Source organism: Leuciscus leuciscus, assembly GCF_965113295.1.
Source record: "Leuciscus leuciscus genome assembly, chromosome: 15".
Taxonomy (NCBI): domain Eukaryota; kingdom Metazoa; phylum Chordata; class Actinopteri; order Cypriniformes; family Leuciscidae; genus Leuciscus; species Leuciscus leuciscus.
This window is the reverse complement of record NC_138739.1, coordinates 17,619,822-17,636,527: the sequence shown is the minus strand read 5'-3', so window position 1 is coordinate 17,636,527 and position 16,706 is coordinate 17,619,822. Positions and strand designations below refer to the sequence as shown.

The 16,706-nt window shown below is 35.6% G+C and overlaps 1 protein-coding gene across 2 annotated transcripts in view; it reads right to left on the bottom strand.

Moving 5' to 3' along the window:
* The window catches only part of LOC309476184 (SLAM family member 5-like), a 54,646-nt gene that overhangs the window by 4,701 nt on the left and 33,239 nt on the right, over positions 1–16,706 (bottom strand). The window contains exon 1 of one of the 2 annotated variants that reach the window (XM_082139433.1): positions 10,351–11,104. The exons of the other annotated variant lie outside the window; for it this stretch is intronic. Within the exon in view, the coding sequence (XP_081995559.1) occupies positions 10,351–10,390 (40 nt within the window). The 5' untranslated portion in view covers positions 10,391–11,104. Of the gene's footprint in view, positions 1–10,350; positions 11,105–16,706 lie in introns of those variants that run through there. 2 annotated transcript variants of the gene reach the window in all.

The window sequence follows — 16,706 nt, the reverse complement described above, 5'->3', positions numbered from 1 at the left end:
ACTATAAATAACCATCTGATATGTTCAGAGATAAAACAGTAAACTTAATTATTCACTGCTTAGTTCAATAAAATGTCTAATTACTCCACCATAATTATTCAGACGTCTCTCCATCTGGATCGGAGGTCTATAACTCCTGCTCCTCGAGGGCAACCATCCAGAGTTCAGCTCAAACCCTAATCAAACACACTTGAAGCAGCAAATCAAGGTGTTAAAGGTGTAACAGGTCCAGTAAGTGTGTTGGAGCAGGTTGAACTGGAGTCTGCAGGAAGGTGGCCCTACAGGAGCAGGGTTGGCCCCCATGATCTAGACTGAGAGATAGCTCCATCTAGTGGTTGGAAGAAAGTGAAAGTGAAAGTGATGTGAAGCCAAGTATGATGTCCCATGCTCTGCATTTCACCCATCCAAGTGCACACACACACGCCATGAACACACACCCGGAGCAGTGGGCAGCCATTTTTGCTGCGGATTTTATTAAAATGTGTACATGTAGCTTGCAAATCATTTTATTTATTAGAAACAGACGGATTATGGATATGTTTGAAAGGACTTTTTGAAGGAGAACTTGCTTCCAGATACTGAAGTTACAACATCCACCAGCAGGGGTGAACAGGACAATAAATAGGGCCTACAGATTAGTCAAAAGGATTCTACACTGTTGTTTTTAAGTTTAGTCACTAGTTGGCGCTCCAGCGGGGTCTTTAGGAGAGATATACTGTCTACACCATTAATCTGAGTTAAAATGAGTAAATCTGGAGCTCAAAATGTATTATCACTGATAGATTACAAGAAAACATGCACTGAAAAAAACTACTTGTAAGATTTACTTAATAAAATCCTCGTAACAATTTGCACAAGTATATTTTAAGTAAATTTTACTGCTATAATATCAAGTACAACTTAAGTGTCATTATCAAGTAAAATCTACTTAGTAATGAATGTAACGCTCATGAAGAAATTAAGTAAAAATTACCTATTTACATTTCATTTAGAAGCTATATTTAATTAAAGTAATTAAGTAAAGTTTATTTATTGTTTTATAATTAGGAAGCTTGCTTTTATGAAATTATGAAGTTTTTTTGTTTTCATTTACTTAGTTTTATGAAATTATAATACTCCTTATAATTATGTAAACATTGCTAATTTCTTTTTTATAAATAATCCTGAACATAAATAAATGACCATTTTCTCTATATTTTTCACAAATCACACAATTAAAATACAATTAAACAGTTTATTTCAGTCATCAAAAATTGTTCTTCATACAAAAATGGACATTTACAGTCATCTCTTGACACAGGTGCATTCAGTAAAACTTCAGAATTTATACTGTAACCCTTGTTTTAAACATAAAAATTTATTTAAAAACAAATTCATGCAAAACATTCAACATTCAAAAGAGCACTCTGAAATAGTGACCTTTAAAGGGTTAGTTCACCCAAAAATGAAAATTCTGTCAGTAATTACTGTTCCAACCCTGTCAGACCTTCGTTCATCTTCGGAACACAAATTAAGATATTTTTGATTAAATCTGACAGCTGGATCACTTCTCCATAGGCTTCTAAGGGATTGGAACTTGCTGGCCCAGAAAATGTATTAAAGACATTGTTAATATAGTCCAAGTGACTACAGTGGCTCAATCTTAAGTTTATAAAGCGACGAGAAAACTTTTTGTGCGCAAAAAAAAAAACAGTGAGTTCACGTAGTGTAACAGCGCAGCGCTTCTGTGTTGTACGTCACACGTAGGCTCACTATTGGCCGACGCTGGTCATGTGTGTGATGCGTGTGGCGTATAACACAGATGTGCTGCGCTGTTTCACTACGTGAAAAAACTCGAGGCCCAGAGAGAAGGAAATGAATAGTGGAATAAAGTCGTTATTTTTGTTTTGTTTTTGCGCAAAAAAAGTATTCTCGTCGCTTTATAAACTTAAGATTGAGCCACTGTAGTTACTTGGACTATATTAACGATGTCTTTAATGCATTTTCTGGGCCAGCAAGTTATAATGTCTTAGAAGCCTATGGAGGAGTGATCCAGCTATGGAGCTTATAATATGACAAAATGATTTGAATTTGAATTGTGTAAATTTGAATTATTTGCAAGTGTAATCTAACTAAATTGAATTTAAGGTGGTAGTTTAAATAGTTCTGAATTTGATTTTTTTTAAACGAATATTGAACGTTTGAAATTTAACAAATTGAAATGTTTTTATGGCTGAATTTTATTGACATGTATTTTCAAACAGCTAGTTTTTTTGTTCTGAATTCGTATAGTGCAAATATTCAGTTTAAAAAAATACAGATTCGAGTTTTCAAGATGAAGAAATTCAGAACTTCAAATTCAGTTTTCTAAAATTCAAGTTCAAAAATTCAAGTTCAAAAATTCAAGTTCAAAAATTCAAGTTCAAAAATTCAAGTTCTAAAATTCAAGTTCAAAAATTCAAGTTCAAAAATTCAGATCTTACAGAAAGTAGGTCACAGGTCATCCACAGGGAAGAGTAAAGGATCTCAGATAAGTCGAACAGAGCATTTTGGCTGCACTGCAGTAGTTTTCTGCCGCAAACGTGGTGGTGGTTCAAGAGAATCCGTGTATCTTTCGTTCAGTCGTTTTTTTATTTAATATTAAGAGTAGAAAAATGAGAAAACAGCTTGAGTATTAGATTTCTTCTAATATTCTAGTAATAATAGTCCGCTGCAGCAGTTGTACGGAGCTTACAAAACGCGTGTATTGCAACTATAGGCTACATTTAATTTTCTCATCAAACAACTAGACTAACGAATGGCTCGGCACATCAGAAGAGCTTAGACAGGGCTTTCTCTCTGTGTAGACCAGCAGTTGGTCTGAATTTGCCTATTTTCTCGACTGTATAGGCTAAGTCACGTTTTATCATGAAACACGCTCTGATTTATTCCAAAGTGACTCAGGCATAGGCTATATCATGCATTTAATGTTAAATAATCTAAATGTTGACTTTCAAAAGTAGGCGCGCCAAGAAGGCTATTCTCTGTATTTTGGTTCATTTTTGGTGAGCGCCAGAAAGATCTAAAGAGACCGAGACGCGCATCATGTTGTTTTATTTATTTTTCAATGGCATGATATTTTGTAGTCATTTTGAATGTACACAAATAAAAATATACATTTTACTGTTTCGGATGATGTCATATTATCTGTATGACTAAATAACAGAGTATTAAGTTATTTCCCAGCAGTGGAACAAATCCAAGTGATGGCGCTCGCGCATCGCGCTCTCACACAACATAGTAGGATATCAGTTCTGGCGTTGCTTCATATCGCAGACTGCTCATTATCAAAATGAAACACAGTCAACCAAACATATAAAAAGTTATTCTGCATAATTTAATTGGTCTGTTGTACAATATAAAGGGCAAGCTGTGCCACACACAGTCCCACTCCAAACATTTCCCTTGCTGTGAAGACGCTGATTTAGCCTATAGGCCTACGTGTATTTTGGGACTCGACTGAAGTATGACGCCTTTTTATTTGTATTATAATATAATATATTAAAATACATAATCTTCTGAGTTTTATGATGTAGGCCTTGTGTGTTTTATTAAAATGTATTATAATTTACATCTCAAAAGGATGCGCTTTGTGCATTCTCTGACATTATATTTATTTATTTATTTAATATTGAGTATCAATTGATGTTAAACAAAACGGTGTGTTATTTTCTCTGGCAACTAAACTTAAAAAAAAAAACTTCCAAAAAAAAACTTCCAAAGCAAAGCCATTGTGCGTTCTCTCCTCGCTCCGCAGCTTTTCCACACAGATTTTGAGAACTGGCCAGCTAAAAAAAATAGGCCAAAGAAGTAGACTAACGGCTAGTGTCCGGGAAATGCGAGGTACGTTCATATTTATAAATAAACATAACTGATTTTGTCTACACCTAAATACATTTCCTAATAATAACAGTGATTAAGCCCAAATGTGGGTGGGGGTAATGAACACAATATGTTTTTTTTTTTGTTTATTCGTTTTTTTGCCCAAATGGTCTCCACTCTATGCATTTTGTAATAATACAGCAACATTTTTTAACTGACCGTATTTGCCAGAAAATAAGTCGCATGCACATGAGTGCAAGTCACACCGGATCATGTTGAGAGAGAAAGGCGTCATAATTATTTGTATTTTTTTTATATTAGCCTATTCAGCAATAGTGTAAAAGACCTGTAAATAAAATACAGCATTTACATGATAAACACTATTAACATGTAGGCTATGTGTTGCCTATTTTACTTTCCCTTATGACAAATGAATGCAAAAAACAACAAGAATGAAAAATAAGTATGTAGGCTAGGCTATAATAAAATAATATATTGGCTACAGACTCTAAAAATAGCCTATTGTGCCCTTTATAAACGCCAAGCCTAAACAAATTTATTTAAATCGAAACGGTCGCGCATCTCTCATTCAGTCAAAAGTTTTCATTGCAATGTAACATGTGGATGCTAACTATTAATATAAAGAAGGCTTCATACTTCAGTCGAGTCCCAAAATACACGTAGGCCTATAGGCTAAATCAGCGTCTTCACAGCAAGGGAAATGTTTGGAGTGGGACTGTGTGTGGCACAGCTTGCCCTTTATATTGTACAACAGACCAATTAAATTATGCAGAATAACTTTTTATATGTTTGGTTGACTGTGTTTCATTTTGATAATGAACAGTCTGCGATATGAAGCAACGCCAGAACTGATATCCTACTATGTTGTGTGAGAGCGCGATGCGCGAGCGCCATCACTTGGATTTGTTCCACTGCTGGGAAATAACTTAATACTCTGTTATTTAGTCATACAGATAATATGACATCATCCGAAACAGTAAAATGTATATTTTTATTTGTGTACATTCAAAATGACTACAAAATATCATGCCATTGAAAAATAAATAAAACAACATGATGCGCGTCTCGGTCTCTTTAGATCTTTCTGGCGCTCACCAAAAATGAACCAAAATACAGAGAATAGCCTTCTTGGCGCGCCTACTTTTGAAAGTCAACATTTAGATTATTTAACATTAAATGCATGATATAGCCTATGCCTGAGTCACTTTGGAATAAATCAGAGCGTGTTTCATGATAAAACGTGACTTAGCCTATACAGTCGAGAAAATAGGCAAATTCAGACCAACTGCTGGTCTACACAGAGAGAAAGCCCTGTCTAAGCTCTTCTGATGTGCCGAGCCATTCGTTAGTCTAGTTGTTTGATGAGAAAATTAAATGTAGCCTATAGTTGCAATACACGCGTTTTGTAAGCTCCGTGCAACTGCTGCAGCGGACTATTATTACTAGAATATTAGAAGAAATCTAATACTCAAGCTGTTTTCTCATTTTTCTACTCTTAATATTAAATAAAAAAACGACTGAACGAAAGATACACGGATTCTCTTGAACCACCACCGCGTTTGCGGCAGAAAACTACTGCAGTGCAGCCAAAATGCTCTGTTCGACTTATCTGAGATCCTTTACTCTTCCCTGTGGATGACCTGTGACCTACTTTCTGTAAGATCTGAATTTTTGAACTTGAATTTTAGAACTTGAATTTTAGAACTTGAATTTTTGAACTTGAATTTTTGAACTTGAATTTTAGAAAACTGAATTTGAAGTTCTGAATTTCTTCATCTTGAAAACTTGAATCTGTATTTTTTTAAACTGAATATTTGCACTATACGAATTCAGAACAAAAAAACTAGCTGTTTGAAAATACATGTCTATAAAATTCAGCCATAAAAACATTTCAATTTGTTAAATTTCAAACGTTCAATATTCGTTTAAAAAAAATCAAATTCAGAACTATTTAAACTACCACCTAAAATTCAATTTAGTTAGATTACACTTGCAAATAATTCAAATTTACACAATTCAAATTCAAATCATTTTGTCATATTATAAGCTCCATATCCAGCTCTCAGATTTAATAAAAAATATCTTAATTTGTGTTCCGAAGATGAACGAAGGTCTTACGGGGTTGGAACAAGCATGAGGGAGAGTAATTACTGACAGAATTTTCATTTTTGGGTGAACTAACCCTTAAAGAATACCATTACAACTTTAATGTATTAAAACATCAACAGCTGAATGTTTAAACAATTCTATCATACCATTAGCCTGGGAAAACCCATACTACTTCCGTCGAATTTTAATTCTCTCTCCAGGATAGTCTGGAGAAGAGCCCATTCAAACTAATTTCTGTGCCGCCGAAATCGCGGCACCAATCAGAAACGTTTGGGGAGGGATTTACATGATGACGACAGCGCAGCGACGCTGAAGGAGATTTCATTACAAAGATGGATGCCGCCGTGGAACATCACTCGTTCGAATCATAGACAGTAGACATTAAACAATTCCCCATCGTAAGTACACATTGATGGCCTAAGACACGAAACGAGCGGTTTGTGTGAGAAAACGAACAGTATTTATATCGTTTTTAGCTCTTATACACAGCATAGCTCGAAGCATACGTCATCTCCTTCATCGATCTGATTGGTTTTATGACTATCCAATTGCGCCCAGAGGAATTTGAGCTACATCGGTTGGTGACGCCCCTTTGGAAATGATTTGTCTACATAGCTTCGCCAGACCCTATACTCAGTTTCAACTGAGAAGGGTCTGGTTTTAACCAGGCTATCATACCATAGCATTTACTACAACTTCATCTTTAAAGGAATAGTTCACCCAAAAATGAAAATTCTGTCATCATTTACTCTCCCTCAAGTTGTTCCAAACATGTATGACTTTCTTTCTTCTGCTGAACACAAAAGAAGATATTTTGAAGAAAGTCGGTAACCAAACAACTGATGGACCCCATTGACTTCCATAGTAGGAAAAAAAAAATACTATGGATGTCAATGGGGACCAGCAACTATTTAATTACCAGCCTTCTTTAAAATATCTTCTTTTGTGTTCAGCAGAAGAAAGGAAATCATATAGGTTTGGAACAACTTGAGGGAGAGTAAATGATGACAGAATTTTCATTTTTGGGTGAACTATCCCTTTAATCTTTGGACTTTTGGGGAGAGTTTAAGAAGGATGGATACATCGATTGGATCTTGGATTGGAAGTTCTCCATCAGCACCATGGACGACCAGTATTTTAATGATGTGCTGAGTGATGTCACTGTAGCTGTCCTCCTGCAAACAGTTTAGAAGAAAAAATATAATTATTTTGAGAAACAAAAATAGAAAGTGACTTCATTATCACAACAGAATGAACACATACACATACTAAAAAAAGACCATATGGTTTCGATTAAGATGCGTACGATTAAACCGGTGTGATAATATAGTGCATTTTTCAGGCATTTAAGTTACATACACCTAAGTTACCACACACATTGTGTAAGTAACGTTAACTATAAAGTTTACTTTTTTTTTCTTTCTCCCACTTCACCGGCCTCTTACTTTCACGTATTTTGGGAGAAGTGGATGAATTTACGTGTTGTAAATCCAACAGATCCTATTCTCTAAATTCCAGTGCATACTAACATGGCGATGCCCAAATAACATGATTACTGCTACTTGGCCCATGGATCAACTTATCGCACGATGCTTTTAGAAACGCAGCCCTGCTTATTTTGAGACCTCATTTATGCACGATTTAGTGCGATTGAAATATTGTAGCTTTATGTGTAGACGTTCCTGGGCAATATTCAGTAAGAAAATTAAAACTTTTCCATAGTCAACAGTATAACGTTACTTCAGCAGGAAAGCAGTTAACGTTAATTTTAAGGCCTGTAATGTTAGCAAGCTAACTTGGCAGTTACAACGGTATCCAATCAGTTTGAAAATTTTACACGAAAAACAGTGCTTTCCGAATCTATAAAACTATTGAAAACTTTTCCGATTAAATATAAGTTAACTAATGTAGGAAGTGAAACGTAAGGGTTATAACGTTAAAGGTATAGTGGAGGATGTTTTACTTCCTGGTGGGTAACCTATACTATTGGTCCTCCTAATTGTCAATCATTCTGGTGAATCAATCAAACTTTTCAAAAAGTGGAGAGGGCGGGTCTTATCTAAAATTTGGAAAGATCCTCCGCTATACCTTTAATGTACAATGGATAACCCAGACGCGTTAACTTACAACTTACAGTAATGAGGTCATGTTATAAGATGAGCATTAATGTTTATTGAGTCAAGTAAGAATCATCAAAATCCACACAGACCCATGTTTTATTAAATGTAAAACAGAAAGACAAACTTACCTCAAACACGACAAAAAGCAGCCACGCAGCAGCTCGCCAATCCGTCTGACCCAAAGTGGCAGTTAAGACTGTCTTGTCCAAACACGCATGTGCGGATTCAAACGCGCTATACTTTTCGATTAAAATTTACTTAAAATTACTATGTTAATGTGAAGTGACTATAAAATGTTTAAATATTACAAGCAAATATATAATAAGATTTACTCTTTCCAACCAGTTAATTTATTACATGAATTAAATGTGTAGATATTTAAAATTTTACTTAGAAAATTCTAGTTCTCATTGAATTTTAATTTTATAAAGTAAAAATTATGAAGGTTAATTTAATATATATTACTATACCAAAAAGTTCGTTTTTACAGTGGATGGATCATAAACCCCTAATAAGTATACATTTTTACCTTTTGTCTAAATTAATCACACAGTAACATTCACAATAAACACATACACAGCACAAAAGGCAAGTTGAGTCATATTTAAAATAGTAATACTGCAGAAAAGAATCACAGTAATTCAGAATTCATTTGTCTCCTCATATGATATATATTAAATAGAGTAGCCTGATCTATAAACTACAAAAAAATTATCTCAGTCTGCTCTTAGTTGATCACTTATTTGCACAATAAATATGTTTTAATACATGTAAAGCATTCAGATTGTCATATTAAACTCATCTCTTGCTGAAAAGCATTTGCTGTAGTGATTCAGTGACTAATGCAGCTGATGTTGCTGGGTTAGTTGCTCTGTGGAGTTTCATTATGGTTGTAAGGAGCAGAAATGTTCTAATGTTCTAATGATCTAATGTTCACACATTTATTTGTGTGACAGCGCTGCTCATGTCTTTTTCTCGTCTTCTCATTTCACACTCAGTGTTTTATTCCGAGACTTCTCAGAACAGTGTTTTTAATAGCAACACACTAACCGACTAAAGATGTATGATCACAGCTGAATGATGGTGTTGTGTTGTGTTGTTCTGTTTTCCAGGTCAAGAATGAGGCCAAATCATTTAAAGATTATATGTTTACTTGATATGGTAAAAAAACAGGCATGATGTTACAAAAACAGCATGATCAAAAACTACAAATCAATTTTTGAATATCTTGTTTATCAACTTTCAAGATTTATTACACTAAAATATCACAGTGAGAGAGAGAGATTAGAGAGGTCAGTAAAAAAAAAGACCACTAGGTGGAGCTTCAGCAACTACTGTATATTAACAGAAACATACTGTGTATATCAAAGGGTTAGTTCACTCAAACATTAAAATTCTGTCATTAATTACTCACCCTTATGACGTTCCAAACCTGTAAGACCTTCGTGAATCTTCAGAACACAAATGAAGATATTTTTGATGAAATCCGAGAGGTTTCTGAACCAGTCATTGCAACTTTCAAGGCCCTGAAAGGTAGTAAAGACATTCTTAAAATAGTCCATGTGACTCCAGTGGTTCAACCTTAATGTTATGAAGCGACCCTAAAAATAATGACTTTCTTCATCAATCTCTTCTCCTCCACGTCATTCTCCAACGCAATTGACGTAGAATCTCTGGGTTCTACGTAAGAACGCCGGCTCACTATTGGCCGACGCTAGTCATGTGAGCACCACGACACATGCGTGTGATGCTGACGCAGGGGCTGGCCAATAGTGAGCTGGCCTTCTTAAGTAGAAACTGGAAGCGCTGCACTGTTTACACTATTTCAACAGTGTAGGAGAATGACACAGAAGAGAAGAGATGGTTGAAATAAGTCATTATTTTTGGGGTTGCTACATATCATTAATGTTCAACCAATGGAGTCACATGGACTATTTTAACGATGTCTTTACTACCTTTCTGGGAACGACATGAGGGTGAGTAATTAATGAAAGAAATTTTATTTTTGGGTGAACTGTCCCTTTAATTGATAGTTAACATTAAGCTAAATGTGATATTAATCTGCTTGCTGAGACACGACATATAAGCACCTGCAGTCGGTAGAAGTGAAATTAATGCAGTTGCGGTTATGTGATTTGCACCCTTTAATGTCTGTAAAACATCACCACATATGGAGAGATTTAAGAGTGTGAAACAAACAGCATGAAAATTTTTGTTTGCTTTTGAAAAAAAAAGAAAGAATCTTTGAAATGATAGTTACTTAAAGGAGTTCTCATCAAATAATTCACGGACATCTTCATCTGGTCGATCAGTGTTTGTTGCTGCGTTCTGTCTTCTTCCGTGGAAGATTTCTGGTTCTGAATTCATAAATCAGAATGACCACCGCAGCCACGCCCACCAGAGATGAGAGAGCCAATCGGATCACAGCTTCGGTGAAACTACAACAACAACTTTCTTAAGAGAGAAGAAAAGAGCAATATTAGAAACACAGTGTCTCTGGAATACAGTAAGAGAGAACAATATTTGGATTATTTGATCAGTCATTTTAAAAACACATTTTTAGCATCTGTAAAACTGCATTTTTCCATCTTAAAAATATATATAAACTGTGATGATATGCTCTCAATGGCAAATTCAGAAAAGTTAGCTCATGCGTTCTTGACTTCAAGGCTAGATTATTGTAATGCTCTAATGAGTGGAACCGTGAACACTTCCCATAACACCCAATGTACTTGTTACATCTTAAGAAGAATGGCATCCACGTGGATATTAGTCTCTCTGTCTAGCCCGAGGTTACCGTTGTCAGCCGTATCCAGTCCATATCTAGATCAGATGCTGGACCTGCACCTAGACACGACCAAAACAAGAGATCCTGTCTACTAGAGAATTCCCTGTGAGGGCCTCGTCGACATAATCAGACAAGTCCTCTGTACAGTTAAGGGCTGGATTCTGGAATCCACTGCTGCTTCAATGTATATCTAATAAGTGAATATAATCAAGGTATTAATCAATATTTTTTCCTTCTACATATTAAACAATTTTAACGACTTCTTTAAGCTTATGAGATTTGTGTAGTTATAGAATTACATGTCAGTTTAATGGAATGTGCTCTCTCCATGTTTTTGAGAAAGGCACCCAACATGTGTTAAAGGGGTGGTTGAGTGTGATTTCACTTTTCTAACTTTAGTTAGTGTGTAATGTTGCTGTTTGAGCATAAACAACATCTGCAAAGTTACAACGCTCAAAGTTCAAAGCAAAGGAAGATATTTGCTTTTAAAGAAAAGGACTACAACAAACGGCTGGTTGGGACTACATGACATTCCTCTCGGGTTAGTGACATCACTAACCCTAGAATTTACATAAACCCCGCCCCCGGGAACATGCAGTCCATGTTGAGAAGAGGAAAAGTAGTTGTATTAGTGTACATTTGTGAGTCAGCTCAAACTTTAGCATCCATCTTTTCACATGCAATAGAAAGTCACTCACTCTGTGTGCATCTCACAACAGTTCATATATGAGCAATTTATAGATTTATCATGACAGAATATCCTAATTGAAGATAGTTAACTCCACATCAGCAACATAAATTCATCAACTAACCATTCAGAGACGTCCTGTTGCATTCTACATGTTGTCACTTCTTCTTGAGTCTCTCCATCCTTATCTGACTCCGTTTAACATTAAAGGCAGAACAGTTTCTGTCATTTTAGTGCGTCTGCGTGAGGTAATAGCAGCTGCTAACAGACACAAGCTCTTGAAACCCCGCCCTCTGCAGCAGCTCATTTGCATTTAAAGGGCCAGGCACAAAACGGAGCGTTTTTGCTCGCCCTCAAAAAGTGACAACTTTAACTTGCTATATAAAAATATCTGTGGGGTATTTTGCGCTAAAACTTCACACACACACTCTGGGGACATCATAGATATATTTTACATCTTGTGAAAAAGGCATTATACCACCCCTTTAAAACTAGTGGTGTTCCGTTATCGGCGTTAACGTGCTGCGTTAACGTGAGACTCTTATCGGACGATAAAAAAAAATATTGCCGTTAATCTATTCTCAAAGTTGGGTTGGGAGCTGGGTCTATACTACGCAAGCTATGATGACTTTCACCTTGATATTTTAGCGCGGATGTATACCTAGCCGAATTCGGTTCGGTGTTCGGTACGCATTTTCAAACCGAACGGTTCATTGGACCATTAGTGATGTCCGGTTCGTGAACGAATCGTTCTTTTGAACCGGTTCTTTTTAGTGAACTGGTCGAACCAGTACACTAAATCGGACTGAATCGTTCGAAACAGTTCGCGTCTTGCGTCAGCACTGATCCACAACAAGTTACTAAAGTTACTCACTTTCAGACATGCCTGAGTCCTGACAGTCCCTTCGACTCAAAATAAACCAATATCCCGGAGTAGGCATATATGTTACTCCAGTAAATCCAACAGTTCACTGAACTGAGACATGTTGTGCTGAGAGAAGTGATGATGAGCACGAGCAGTTGATACTGAGCATGCGCGCACTACCGAACGTACAGGTACAGCGGTTCTCGGACCACCAGTACAGAACAGAGAACTGTTTCTTTCGGACGCGTTCGATACGGAGAACCGATGAGCTGATGAGCTGAGCATGCGTGCAATTCTTTCAGAGGGACGAAATGCATGTTTCTTAAGTATTTTATTGAACATCAATAAGTGTAACAAAATAAAACATGTTAGAAACATGTTTATCACATAGGCTACTGCCTTTTCACTGTATTATTTTAAAGATTGGAAACACAATGAATGGATTGTAAAACTAAACATTTATTATTATAGCCTACTAAAACATTATTTTCTGGAACAGATCATTTAATTTGTAAGTAAGTTGATATACATTTTTGACGTAAACTCTTGCCAAGGCTTCAGGGGCGGGTCTACGTGGTGGCCAGGGGGGGCACTGGCCCCCCCTGAAATTCGATTGGCCACCCCAGGTGCCCCCCCTATAAGATGTCTTGTGATTGGTTCATTTTACAACCAATCAGTTTTATAGACTCTACTGAAGTTTGCTTCAAAGAAGTGAAGCGCCAGATAAACAACGGTCGTCGCAGACTTGGACTTTTACTTTATCAATCAAGAGTGGGAAGTCAAGACACCAAACAAAGAGCTGCCAGTCACCACCGAAACAGAAGTTTTAGTTCCAGCTGTTTTAGTTGAGGTCTGCCTTTTTCGACTGTTTTCCTCTATTTCTGCTACTGTTTTTACAGTGCTGCCAACTCTCACGCATTCACCGTGAGACACGCAATTTTCATACTCTCTCACGCCACACATCCATTTTCTCACGCACAGAAAAATCGCGAAGCAAAGAGTACACGGAGACCGACAGACTAGACAGAGCAGGTTACTTATGATATACAAAAATCTCAGCTCTCAGATTCTGTCAATTTTATTACGAAATTCAAACAATAAATACCGTTTTGGCGCTTGTAAATGTTACGTGACAGATAGTAATAGCTAATAGTAAAAAAACATGAATGAACACTGAAAGATACAGTACAACTTACCGAAATGTATATTCCTCATACATAATATCGATCAATCAGTGTTTTTCATCAGTGTGAAGAGGTCAATAACATAGCAGAACAATTGTCACATTTACCTCAGGAAAGCCATTTAATGAACATAATATAGGCTATAGCACATAGTTGGCAAGAAAAAAAAAATAGCTATAGAGAGTATTTAGCTAAATATGTGTTCTATATTACATATTTATTATATTTTTACTTGTATCATTAAATAAAGTTGTTATTATAATAAAATAAAAAAACACATTATATTTAATTTGAGTTATTTTTAACCTTAAATAATAGCCTACTACCAGCTGATAGGGCAGTATGTTTACAGCATTGGGTGAGTTGTTTTTTTCTTGAGGAAAAATAACGCCTATCTTGTGTAGCCTACCTAATATTTATCCAAATGAGTCAATATTAAATCAAATCACAATAATTTAATTGAATTGAAATAATAAAAAAGCGTAGCTTACCAGAAATTGTACCATGTAAACATTGTAACATGTTGTTAAATTATTATTCAAATTATTAAATTATTAACATGTATGCTCATTATAAAAAAAAAAAATATTTTATAAACTTGTTAGTTTTATGAAAACACAAAAAAAAAAATTAAACACTGGCTCTCAAATTTAACTTAATGGATATACAGGGATGACAAAAAACTAAATTAATAAAAATGTGCTTTATTACTACATTTGTTTACAAGTAACTTTATTCAAGTTAAAAAAATAATAAAATCAATAGGATTTACGTAATATATTGTAGAATTTAGCTCTTTTTTTTTTGGTCACTGGCGGCCACCCCGTTTGGAGGCAGTGCCCCAGCATGGCACCCCCACTGAAAATGCTCTAGACACGCCCCTGCAAGGCTTTAAAGGGTGCAAAGTAAATGTTTATAATGTGTTAATCAAAACATAACGTATTAAACATACTGAAGACATGCATCGAGTTTTTAGTTTTGTCGACTGAAGGCTATAGCCTAGTAGCCTAAGGTTTCAGTAGTTCTCAGCTCACACACAGACATATGCTACGGTTCTCGAGTCAAGAACTGGTTGTTGCAGCAGTTCTCGGATCACCAGTACAGAACAGAACTGTTTCTTTCGGACGCGTTCGATACAGAACCGACGAGCTGGAGAGACTGCGCATGCGTCTCTGAACCGAACTTTCTTTTGGCCAACTGATGCTGTTTATACTGTCTATGTGCTGTGCTGATACATGAGCACGGGTGAACCAAGGACTTGAATGAGGGGCCGAATTCTGCGAAATGTAAGTTTATTTAATTACAAATAAAATAAAAATGATGAAGACCAGTTTATTCACTTCAAGACATGTAAAACATCCGCGTTTGCGCATCGCCTATAGGCCTACTACAGGGTTCATTTTCAAAACGTAAATGTAAGAAACCTATCCAAGATGATTATGACGATGAGTACTATTATTTAACTGAAGTTATGATTACAAATGCCTTTATTTGAATGTATTTTTATCCGCCGGGATGATAGAATTGACGTCATTACGTGACGACGTAAAAGAACTGGTGAACCGTTTTTTTGAACCGGTTCATTGAAACGAACTGTCCGAAAGAACCGGTTCGCGGAAAAGAACCGGACTTCCCATCCTGCCACTTAGGTAAAGTTGGTTTTATATTCGCACATTTGCACTTTTTTGCTTAAAAACTGTCTCAATAACAAGCGCAATAAAGCACATTTTTGCAAAATAAAAGCAGCTACATGATCTTTAGGACATAGATGGTGAACTACAACACTCTCCACAATCGATCAAAATGGGCAAATATTGTTTTAATGGCATACGAATTCAGTTGAACATTCAATGTGTGTGGTAAAGAAGATATGGACCGTCTAAAAAGTTCTATTTTTTTCCATTGTGTGCAAACAGACAACTACATTTTTGCAAAGTACAGATGTACCAGCAAATCTCTCTCATATTATGTGTTCTAATGCTATTGATTGTACTTTAGCAACAATAAAAAGTGCATTATAATGATTGTATTTAGGAAACCTGCCTCACTGTACATAATGTACATAAATATTTTTAGAATAAAATTACATTAATTCACCAAAGGGATTTTTTACTATCCGAAGGTTGTAGCATGTTCCTAGAGACCACACTGACTTACTACAGGTGAAATTTTGACTAAAACTCCTTTACTGTACGTACAGTTGACAAATATGTTTTTTAAAAAATTACTGTAATTCACCCTAAGTATTTTTTCGTGTTCCAAAGGGCGTAGTGCTTTCCTAGTGACCAGTCTGACTTACTACAGGTGAAATTTTGACAATACCTCCCTTACTGTACAATTATCAAACATGTTTATGTACTGAGCATATTATTACATATGTTTATATATGTTTATGAAATAAACTGTAAATCACCTATAGTGTTTTTATATATATATCCCAAAGGTTGTAGTACTTTCCTAATGACCAGACTGACTTACTACAGGTGAAATTTTGACAATACCTCCCTTACTGTACAATTATCAAATATGTTTATGTAATGAGCATATTATTACATATGTTTATTACATATGTTTATGAAATAAACTGTAAATCACCTATAGTGTTTTTTTTTATATATTTCCCAAAGGTTGTAGTACTTTCCTAATGACCAGAGTGACTTACTACAGGTGAAATTCTGACTATAACTCCCTTACTGTACATACAATTATCAAATAAGTTTATGAAAAAATTACTGTAATTCACCTAAAGTATTTTGTCATGTTCCAAAGGGTGTAGTGCTTTCCTAGTGACCAAACTGACTTACTACAGGTGAAATTTTGACAATACCTAATAATACTGCTTTACATAATAATATAATACTTTTTTTTTTTTTTTTTTTTTTTTTAAGGTTGTAGTACATTAATAGGGGCTACATTATTATTAACAGTAGTGACTGAACCTGTACGCATTGGTGCAGCAAATCTGACAGATAATGAACAGCAAGATCATGGAGGCATTCAAGATACTGTACAGAGCACTGTTTTATTTCTATTATCTTTCTCATTGTTCATGGAATACCACTGGGATTATACATAAAAGTTGTAATTAATT